The sequence below is a fragment of the Bubalus kerabau genome, chromosome 2, assembly GCF_029407905.1.
Source record: "Bubalus kerabau isolate K-KA32 ecotype Philippines breed swamp buffalo chromosome 2, PCC_UOA_SB_1v2, whole genome shotgun sequence".
Lineage (NCBI taxonomy): Eukaryota > Metazoa > Chordata > Mammalia > Artiodactyla > Bovidae > Bubalus > Bubalus kerabau.
Window position 1 is genome coordinate 102,137,118 of NC_073625.1, and position 11,263 is coordinate 102,148,380.

Sequence of the window (11,263 nt, forward strand, 5' to 3'; positions counted from 1 at the left end):
AGAAATCTCCACCTGATGGTCCATACCAGGAGGTATTACTCAAAATGATGAACCTGTATGGCTTCCATCCTCAGAGAAGTTAGTGAAAAGTAAGCCAACTAAATACATGCATGAAGTATGCATGAATTTTAGGAACCATGGCTCCACCAAGAATCCCACTTCAGTCTAATGGGAGGAAGTAAGAAGCAATCCCACTACTGGGCACAGTATTAAAACCCTCAAAGTTACTTTGATTTTACTACCTTTTTCAGCTTGAGAGTGAGTTTAAAAGCAGCTCTGTCTTCGACAGACAAGAACTCAATGAACAGGAACAATGACATAGAGAAAGCTGTAAAACTAAACACAAGGGAAACCTAAATCAATTTCAACTTACTACAGACTTCAGTGAGGCTGCATTTTGCTTTTACGCAGAACCCTCAGCAGACCAGGTCTCAGAGCCTTAGCATCACTCCCTGCCTCAGCCTGCATGGTGCCCTCTCTTCCAAGAGATTTCCTTCTCCTAGACCTTGAGAAGGTCTGGCAGAAACAGCTTAAAAAACAACTGAAGCAGAGCGGTGGTGATGCCAAGGATGTCACTGCAAGAGAGGAGGACCCGAGCTCTGGGGACACTGAGAGCTCATGGGGTTGGATCTGACATTCCTGATGCATTACACAGGCACCTTCATCCTTCCAACTCTGTAATCCATCCTGCAAGTAGAAGAAAAAAGTTAAAAGCCATCAATGTGAACACATAAGTACAGAAAGGACTTGCCCTTCTCAGCCATTTCTTTCATACTCCATCTGGGCCCAAGGATCCTAGTTTGCTTCTCAAGTTCCATATCCCCCCTCTGCCCATTCCAGATGAAAAGCTGTCATTATATTCCCTTCTGGAGTAACCCGGGATCCCCTATGGAAACTGCATGTTAAAGTTGGCAGAGGCACCATCAGCCTGGATCACTGAATGGCTTTGTGGTACCCATGTCCTCTTCCTTCAGCCTCCATCCTGGAACCACTTAGAATTGATATTTGGGAAAGAAACACATTTTTAGTGTGTTGAGCCATTATACATTTGGATATATGTTTGTTGTATATGTGTGTCGAGCCCAGAATTTTGCAACCCCATGCCTAATCCCTACCTCTTTGGGAAGGTCAAGATAATGTTCCTTGGCATTGAGCAAGGTCAGCTTTTTATTTACCACCTCCTCTTCTTCACTCTGTGGTGGTACAAAAGGTGTTGGAAGAATGCCAGGGCAGCGGGTCTTCACTTTCACCTTCCTCTTGCTCTTTCTCATTCTCTTTGTCCTCACAACCTTCCTCAGATATCTGTGCATTTTTGGAGATGGATCTAGCTTTCTTTTCTGGACTGGAAGCATGGCAAGATCGTGTGTAACATCACCCACAGGACTCTCAGATGTCCCCTCCAGTGGCTCTGAAGATGATTCTAAACTTTTCTTCAGAGAATCGTTCTCCCATGGGTAGAATCTATCCTCTGTATCATGAGTATCTGGTGATATCTTCAAGTCATCAGCAACATGGTTTGGAATGGAGACTGAAGATTCCCAACTTCTCTCACTGAGGGTTTTTTGTTTTTTGTTTTTTGACTCACTATCCTGACCCCACCCACCTTTGCAGAAACAAGGAGCTTAAAACAAAAGGACCAAAAGTCAAATGCTAATGGAAGTAGTCCCCTCACTCCAATGATTTACTCTCTGCTATCATAAGCAACAGAGAAGGCAATGGCACCCTACTCCAGTACTCTTGCCTGGAAAATCCCATGGACAGAGGAGCCTGGTGGGCTGCAGTCCATGGGGTCGCGAAGAGCTGGACACAACTGATCGACTTCCCTTTCACTTTTCACTTTCATGCATTGGAGAAGGAAATGGCAACCCACTCCAGTGTTCTTGCCTGGAGAATCCCAGGGATGGGGGAGCCTGGTGGGCTGCCGTCTATGGGGTCGCACAGAGTCGGACACAACTGAAGCAACTTAGTAGTAGTAGTATCATAGGGAAACAGCAGCACTGGTCTCAGATTTCCCCTCTGGATTTATCTAAAGGAGTTTAAGGGCCTTTGGAAATAGAGAGTCCTCAGGTTGTTATTCTTGGCCTGGAAGTTCTCAGCTTCCCTAAAAAGAGAGATAAACTCACTGAAATAAGTGTTCCATGACAGTGGAGTTCCTCCTGGTCACACAAAATCTGTGGTTTAATAAGACTTAGCCAAACCTAGGATAAATTCCTGGGCATTAACCTGCCACATTTCCAGAGCAGTATTCTCCATGTATATCAGAATCACCTGGGGTATTTTTTGAAAAGCAGATTTCTGGGACATACCCCATAGCTACAGTCAGAATCTCTAAAGCTGGGTTCTAGGAATTTTTATTTTTTCCCCAGTAACTTAAGTGATTTTCATGCATTCTAAAGTTAAAAACTATTACCTTAGAGGGACTTTGAATCCAGTATTCTATGGTGTTATAGAGATAAGTGCCCTTCAAAACATCCCACTTTGCCCTCTGCTGCTGCTGCTGCTGCTAAGGCACTTTAGTCATGTGCGACTCTGTGTGACCCCATAGACGGCAGACCACCAGGCTCCTCCGTCCCTGAGATTCTCCAGGCAAGAACACTGGAGTGGGTTGCCATTTCCTCCTCCAATGCATGAAAGTGAAAAGTGAAAGTGAAGTCGCTCAGTCGTGTCTGACTCTTTGCGATCCCATGGACTGCAGCCCACCAGGCTCCTCTGTCCATGGGGTTTTCCAGGCAAGAGTACTGGAGTGGGGTGCCATTGCCTTCTCCGACTTTTCCCTCTAGGTTTACTCTAATCATCTCAGCCTATCCTTATTTCTCTTTTCTGAACATCTTTAATCATAATAACTAAATTTGGAATGTTATCCTTTATTATCTTCTATTATAATTTAACTTCTGAACATTGTAACTATGTCTCTAACCAGATTATAAGCTTCTCAAGGTCAGGGAATCTTTTAAAGTTGTCAGTTTTCCACAGTGGCTTGCCAGGTGCCTATTAAATAGAATTTGTTATTGTTGTTCAGTAGCTAAATCATGCCTGACTCTTTGCAACCCCACAGTCGCCTGCCAGGCTCCTCTGTCCATGGAATTCTCCAGGCAAGAATACTAGAGTGAATTGCCATTCAGAGGACCTTCCATACCTGGGATTGAACCCGTGTGTCCTGTATTGGCAGGCAGATTCTTTACCACTGAGCTTCCAGGGAAACCCTAATAAATAGAATAAGTGAATAAAAATATGAGTAGGTTTATATTCCAGCATACAGTGATTGTATTAGATGAGGCTTTTCTGTAGGAAGAGCTATCGAGAATGCAAAGAACATAGACCCTAAGGAAAAACATAATCTAATTCCCTAAATTTACAGATAGGGAAGCTAAGACTCAAGTAAGATAATGACCTGCTTAATGCTGAGCTTAGCAAGTCTGTTAAAGGACCTAATAGAAAATATTTTAGGCTCTGTAGATCCTATGGTCCTCTTACAAATATTCATCTGCTGTAAAACAAAAGCACCCACAGTCAATAAGTAAATAAGTAATCATGGCTGTGTTCCAATAAAACTGTGTTTACAAAACAGGTGATAGGCCAGATTAGGCAGCAGGCTATAGCCTGCCAAACCTTGGCCTAAAGTCATACAGCTACTAGGCATCAGAGCTGGGATTAGAAATCAAGGCACCTAACTCCCAGAAAGTACACTTCACTTAAAAGAGAGACTTTAAAGTAGGAAAAGATTAAAATATGTCTGGGAATATAGTACTTCTAACATAGTCTCTTATGACCCACAATCATTTACACAAACAACTAGTAGAAAAATTCTGAAAATGGTCAATTTTCAAACAGATGCATCTTTTGGAAAGTGAGAGGAATACATTGAACATTTCTTATCATTCAGTTCAGTTCACTTCAGTGGCTCGATCATGTCTGACCCTTTGTGACCCCATGGACTGCAGCAAACCAGGCCTCTCTGTCCATCACCAAATCCCAGAGTTTACTCAAATTCACATCCATTGAGTTGGTGATGTCATCCAACCATCCAATCCTCTGTTGCCCAGCCCCTTCTCCTCCCACCTTCAATCTTTCCCAGCACCAGGGTATTTTCAAATGAGTCAGTTTCAGGTGGCCAAAGTATTGGAGTTTCAGCTTCAGCATCAGTCCTTCCAATGAATATTCAGGACTGATTTCCTTTAGGATGGGCTGGTTGGATATCCTTGTTGTCCAGGGGACTCTCAAGAGTCTTCTCCAACACCACAGTTCAAAAGCATCAATTCTTTGTCGCTCAGCTTTCTTTATAGTCCAACTCTCACACCCATACCTAACTACTGGAAAAAGCATAGATTTGACTAGATGGACCTTTGTTGGCAAAGTAATGTCTTTGTTTTTTAATAAGCAGCCTTGGTTGGTCATAACTTTTCTTCCAAGGAGTAAGCATCTTTTAATTTCAAGGTTGTAGTCACCAACTGTAGTGACTTTGGACCCCAAAAAAATAAAGTCTCTCACTGTTTATGCTGTTTCCCCATCTATTTGCCATGCAGTGATGGGACCAGATGCCATGATCTTAGTTTTCTGAATGTTGAGTTTTCAGGCAACTTTTTCACTCCCCTCTTCCACTTTCATCAAGAGGCTCTTTAGTTCTTCTACACTATCTGCCATAAGGGTGGTGTCATCTGCATATCTGAGGTTACTGACATTTCCTCTGGCAATTTTCATTCCAGCTTGTGATTTATCCAGGCCAGCATATCACATGATGTACTCTGCATATAAGTTAAATAAGCAGGGTGACAATATACGACCTTGACGTACTCCTTTCCCGATTTGGAACCAGTCTGCTGTTCCATGTCCAGTTCTAACTGTTGCTTCTTGACCTGCATACAGATTTCTTAGGAGGCAGGTCAGGTGGTCTGGTATTCCCATCTCTTGAAGAATTTTCCAGTTTGTTGTGATCCACATAGTCAAAGTCTTTGGCATAGTCAATAAAGCAGAAATAGATGTTTTTCTGGAACTCTCTTGCTTTTTCCATGATGCAACAAATGTTGGCAATTAGATCTCTGGTTCCTCTGCCTTTTCTCAATCCAGCTTTCATATCTTGATGTTTTCGGTTCATGTACTGTGAAGCCTGGCTTGGAGAAATCTGAGCATTACTTTACTAGCATGTGAGATGAGTGCAATTGTGCGGTAGTTTGAGCATTCTTTGGCATTGCCTTTCTTTGGGATTGGAATGAAAACTGACCTTTTCCAGTCCTGTGGCCACTGCTGAGTTTTCCAAATGTGCTGGCATATTGAGTGCAGCACTTTCACAGCATCATCTTTTCAGATTTGCATAGCTCAGCTGGAATTCCATCACCTCCACTAGATTTGTTCGTAGTGATGCTTCCTAAGGCCCACTGGACTTTGCATTCCAGGATGTCTGGCTCTAGGTGAGTGATCACACCAACATTATCTGGATCTTTTCTGTATAGTTCCTCTGTGTATTCTTGCCACTTCTTCTTAATATCTTCTGCTTCTGTTAGGTCCATACTGTTTCTGTCCATTATTGCGCCCATCTTTACAAGAAATGTTCCCTTGATATCTCTACTTATCTTAAAGAGATCTCTAGTCTTTTTCATTCTATTGTTTAGCTCTGTTTCTTTGCATTGATCACTGAGGAAGGCTTTCTTATCTCTCCTTGCTATTCTTTGGAACTCTGCATTCAAATGGGTATGTTTCCTTTTCTTCTTTGCCTTTAGCTTCTCTCCTTTTCACAGCTATTTGTAGGGCCTCCTCAGACAACCATTTTGCCTTTTTGCATTTTTTTTTCTTGGGGATGGTCTTGATCACTACCTCCTGTACAATGTAATGAACCTCCATCCATAGTTCATCAGGCACTCTGTCTATCAGATATAATCCCTTAAATCTATTTGTCACTTCCACTGTATAATTCCAATGGGTTTGATTTAGGTCATATCTGAATGGTCTAGTGGTTTTCCCTACTTTCTTCAATTTAAGTCTGAATTTGGCAATAAGGAGTTCATGGTCTGAGCCACAGTCAGTTCACAGGCTTGTTTCTGCTGACTGTATAGAGTTTCTCCATCTTTGCCTGCAAAGAACATAATCAATCTGATTTCAGTATTGACCATCTGGTGATGGCCATGTGTAGAGTCTTCTCTTATGTTGTTGGAAGAAAGTGTTTGCTATGACCAGTGCGTTTTCTTGGTAAAATGCTGTTAGTCATTGACCTGCTTCATTCTGTACTCCAAGGCCAAATTTGCCTGTTACTCCAGGTATCTCTTGACTTCCTTCTTTGCATTCCAGTCCCCTATAATGAAAAGGACATAATTTGGGGGTTTTAGTTCTAGAATGTCTTGTAGGTCTTCATAGAACCATTCAACTTCAGCTTCTTCAGCTTTACTGGTTGGGGCATAGACTTGGATTACTGTGATATTGAATGGTTTGTCTTGGAAACAAACAGAGATCATTCTGTCATTTTTGAGATTGCACCCAGGAACTGAATTTTGGACTCTTTTGTTGACTATGAGGGCTACTCCATTTCTTCTAGGGGATTCTTGTCCACAGTAGTAGATATAATGGTCATCTGAATTAAATTCCAGTCCATTTCAATTCTTTGATGTCAGTATTCACTCTTGCCATCTCCTGTTTGGCCACTTCCAATTTGCCTTGATTCATGGACCTGACATTCCAGGTTCCCATGCAATATTCCTCCTTACAGCATCAGTCATCAATCATCCATCATCAGTCACATCCGCAACTGGGTGTTGTTTTTGCTTTGGCTCCATCTCTTCGTTCTTTTGGGAGTTATTTCTCCACTCTTCTCCAGTAGCCTACTGGGCACCTACCAATGTGGGGAGTTCATCTTTCAGTGTCCTAACTTTTTGCCTTTTCATGCAGTCCATGTGGTTCTTAAGGCAAGAATACTGAAGTGGTTTGCCATTCCCTTTTCCAGCGGACCATGTTTTGTCAGAACTGTCCACCAGGACCATGATTTGATTTGGGTAATATTCTGTACCTACAAAGTTCATCCCACTGGATTATAATAACCTGTTTAGAGATCTGTTTCCTTCACTAGGCTCGGCACTCCCTGAAGGCAGAAAGTCCTGCTTGTCACTTCATCCTCCATGCTTCTTGACATCTGGAAGGTGTTCAGTATTTTGGACTTCAAAATGCAGGTCTTTACAGGCTGCCCTCCAAACCCTGGGCTCTATGCTCAATTCTCCCCTCTCTTTGAATGAACAAACTGAAATTTAGGGGGCAAAACTTAACAATGCTGGCCAGTGGTCAACTATAAATCCAGATACCAATCCAGAGTTTGTGATGTCAGTAGCTGGATTCACTCAGGAAAAAAAAAAAAAAAAAAAAAAAAGAAGGGAATGGAGCTACTAGGGTGGTGGTTAGCATTATTCAGTGCAATTCTACATGAGTAGCATCTCCCACCCACTTCCCTACTAGAATCACAAGGAATGCTAGCCAGGGAAGCCTTCAGTTATTCAGGTTCCTGGCTCCCTCAGGCCCACTTCCCTCTCATCCCACCACACTTTTTCATCTTCCTGATAAAGTGTCAGCACCCCCCTGGCCATCCCCACCTCCCCACCCTGCCTCATGCAAGGTCTCCCCAAAACTTCCGTCATCCCTGGACTACAAGGATTTGCCATGACACATACCCATGGGACACATACTCAATTCCAGATCCTGACTCTCCCTTTGATGCCCCAATGTGAGGAACCCTCCACAAGAGCTGGGTGTGCTCATATGCAGGGATGCTATTCAACCTCAGAGGGCAAGTGCCTGACAAGATGCAAATGAGATTTGTACCACAAGAATGCCACTAAATCTGGAGTCCCTGATTACTCAGGATTTCATACACTGGAAATTATTTGGAAGTATAATATATATAAATTCACATGTCACAATATGAGCCCATTTGTCTCCATAAATCTATTGCACTTCGAAATTCTTCATGATTGATTTTTCCCCATTTTCATATATTACTGAAGCAAAGCTGAGGGTATTAAAGCCCTTAGGTGAATTTGCTGCCAAAGCAGACTCAAAGCCAACTTAGAAGTCTTAAAACAACAAATTCATGCCCACTGAACTTCTGCCTGGCCCTGTAGAAGAGACTAGGAAAAAAACTCACTAATTATTATTGACAGTGAAGTGACTCTTCCTCTTTAAAAATGGGAAAGAAATGACTGGCATGAGCCAACTTTGCTTCTCAGTGACTCTCCAGAGAATTAAATAACTGAAGCATCAGACAACACTTTTCTTTGAAGATAACCTTTCATATTAAATTAAAAAGCTGAAGAGCTAATCTTAAAGGAAAAGAAAATGAATAATCTGTGAGGGCAACTACTCATTCCTGAGTATACAGTTACAAAGGGACTAAAATATGATAGTAAGCATTGCAGAATGTTTCATTACAATTTAAGTATATTTTCATTTTCAGGGTAATGTTTACTGAGAGCCTACTATGAATCAGACATTGGCTAAGTTACTCTTCAATGTGCTTAACAAAAAGCATACACTGATCAACATAAATTGGTTGTTTTCTAACTTTAGCGGTCATGACAATCACATGAAGCATTTTTAAAACAGATTACTGGGCCCCCTCCCCAGTGGTTCTGATTCAGCAGGACTGGATGAACAAATGAAAATATATATTTCTAACAAGTTCCCAGGTGATGCTGGTGGTCTGGAGCCTGCACTTTGAGAACAACTGAATTAAATACTCTCAGGTTTAAAAATGAGACACAATGACTTGTAATAGCCTTTTAAAAAATGGGGGTCATTCCTAGCCACTTATTATGACCAAATGAAGATGTATAGACTCTGAAATGGTTATCTTCTGGGCTGAATCCTCTAGGCATGTTGCTTTCTCACCCACATTTTGAACTTTTGGAAGATATGGACAGAAGGCACTATGCTTGAAGTGTGGATAATATTGACACTGGGTTGCCAACAGGTCTTTTCTCCATGAGCACCTACAACTTTCCTTCTAGTTTCAATCTCAGATTAGTTACAAGCTTAGAACGTGAACATCAAAGAAGCAAACTTTAAAAAGCTAGGAATGCACATATAGTCAAGGAAGCTTTATTTTTCTATAGAAACTAATTGAGTATTATCATTTTATTAAGTTCTTGCTCTTTTCTAAAATTTCATCATCTCATTTTAAAACTTTAGCCCTCTGGGCTGAAAATCAGTACAGGAAAAGAGATGTGTGACCTATGATTTAGCCTAATAAAACAGTAACAAATAACACACTCAGTGGGTGGTTAAATCTGATAATATTTTATGCTGAATTTTCTGTAGTAATTCAATTAAAAATCCTATGGCAAGCCAACAGAAAGCATAAAGATCACCAAAGTTTTATAGAATCACATTTTTAGTCTTAAAACATATTAAGCCCATATGCATTTGGTGTCCTTATTTATTAACCTAAATACCTCAAGTAGAGTTTCTCCCTAATATAATTTAGGATAACTTTTATATTTGTGCTGTTTAAAAACTTCAGCTGGCTCACATCATTGTACTTGAAAGGGAAAGGGAAGTCACTCAGTCATGCCTGACTCTTAGTGACCCCATGGATTGCAGCCCACCAGGCTCCTCTGTCCATGGGATTTTCCAGGCAAGAGTACTGGAGTGGGATGCCATTGCCTTCTCCGTCATTGTACTTAAAATTCCAATAAAAGAGGGAGAAACACTAGTCAGAAGGAGAGTACATTTCAAAAGCAGTATTAATATGACCACCACAATGACAGTTTCTTAAAGGTTTGGGCAACCAATTCATGTTGGCTCTTCTTTGTCTTCCTTCAAGCAGCAGGACCCCTGGAAAAGGAACGGTGCCACACAAAGCAAGTTGAAGCCACTCCTAATCTGAGTCATTTGGTCACATTTAGTCCTGCCAGGGTCCCTAGCCAAAGGATCGATGATCCTGGGCTCCCTTCACGTCTTCTCTAATGACAGCCTTGGAGCATTCTGGAAAACTTTAGCACTTTCTTTTCTAACCATAAATTGCACATAACTCCTTCAGATTCTTAGTCTATAATTTCTCATAAAACTCTTTGAGATCCTCTGGTGAAGATAGATAACAAGAATTATTGGACTTTAAATTGTTATCCTTCAATGGTACATGCACTGGATCATAACTCTATGGCTCTGGTTCCCTCATAAAGCTAAATCACGAAGCCATTCTTTTCATTTCAAGTGGAGCAACACATAGACCCATGGGTGAAGCAATATAAACTCTCCTGAGTAATTTCTCAAAATCCAATCTCTTCTGCAGAAACAGACTCACAACTCAGTGGTGTATAATCCTCCTTTAAACCTGTAAAATTTGCAGTTCTCAGGCCACCCAAGTAGAATGGTGAGAAAGATGCTCATGCGTTAAAGCAGGACAGGCCTGGGAACTGTCTGGAATTACAGAACTTAGGTTCAGTCCAAGCTTCCCCCACTCTGTTGCCCTAGATAGTCACTAAGTTAGGTGATTTAGGGGAGAAAGGTGAGACCTCAAGTTTATAGAATTCTCTTTTAACCTCAGATGCAAAGAATTATTCAATCAAAATTAAATAATTCATGACACACTCTCATCCTTGTTCCAAACATATATACTCTCAGGTATATACCTAATAAAAAGCTATGCAAAATGTGCATTAGAAATATACATATGAATGTTCACAGAGGAACTATTTACAATATAAAAAGCTTGGAAAAAAAATCAACATGTCCATTGTTAGGATACTGTGGTAGAGTCTCACAATGAAATAGTAAACAACAGTCAGGTAAAGGAGCCATAGCACCTACAACAACATGGAGTCATTGACTGTTTCCAAGCCTGTGTTTCACCCTCTTAAATGGAGACAACAAAAACACATTCTTTTTCTGAGGACTAAATAGATAGCCTATGTAAAAATTATCAGAAAATTAAAACTAGTATATATTAGTTATTTTCCTCCCACATTCTCTACTACTTCCTTGCTTATACAAAAACAACTTGGAGACATCATACTGAAGAACAGGAAAGCAGAGGATGGCGCAGAAGATACAAAGGTGGACAGGGAAGCATCTCTCGATCCCAGCAATCATTTTGTGTGGGGACTTGAGTAGGGTAATTAACCTCTCTAAACCTCAGTTTTCTCTCATGTGAAGTGGAAACAAAATTAGTGACAAATTAAGGAGGCTTTAATAAGGTAATTTAAGTGTCTATCATACTGCCTGATATGATACAAGTATTCACATAATTACCCTTGGCGGATGCATGTTGATGTATGGCAAAACCAATACAATA

General features: G+C 41.0%; 1 protein-coding gene across 1 annotated transcript; it reads right to left on the reverse strand.

Annotated features, from left to right (window-relative positions):
- Window positions 1–381: 381 nt before the first annotated feature.
- LOC129644453 (uncharacterized) lies at window positions 382–1,310 on the reverse strand. Its single transcript, XM_055570080.1, has 2 exons — window positions 1,116–1,310; window positions 382–687 (listed from the first exon to the last, which is right to left on the reverse strand). Exons 1-2 carry the CDS (start codon window positions 1,308–1,310, stop codon window positions 382–384), a joined length of 501 nt encoding a protein of 166 aa, XP_055426055.1.
- Between the last annotated feature and the right edge of the window lie 9,953 nt (window positions 1,311–11,263).

What these genes read in the sequence shown, in the direction of transcription:
- LOC129644453 (XM_055570080.1), bottom strand. Translation starts at nt 1,310, where the DNA reads ATGCACAGATATCTGAGGAAGGTTGTGAGGACAAAGAGAATGAGAAAG. An exon ending in ATCTTGACCTTCCCAAAGAG is followed by an intron (nt 688 to 1,115) that starts GTAGGGATTAGG and finishes TTCTACTTGCAG; the next exon opens with GATGGATTACAGAGTTGGAA.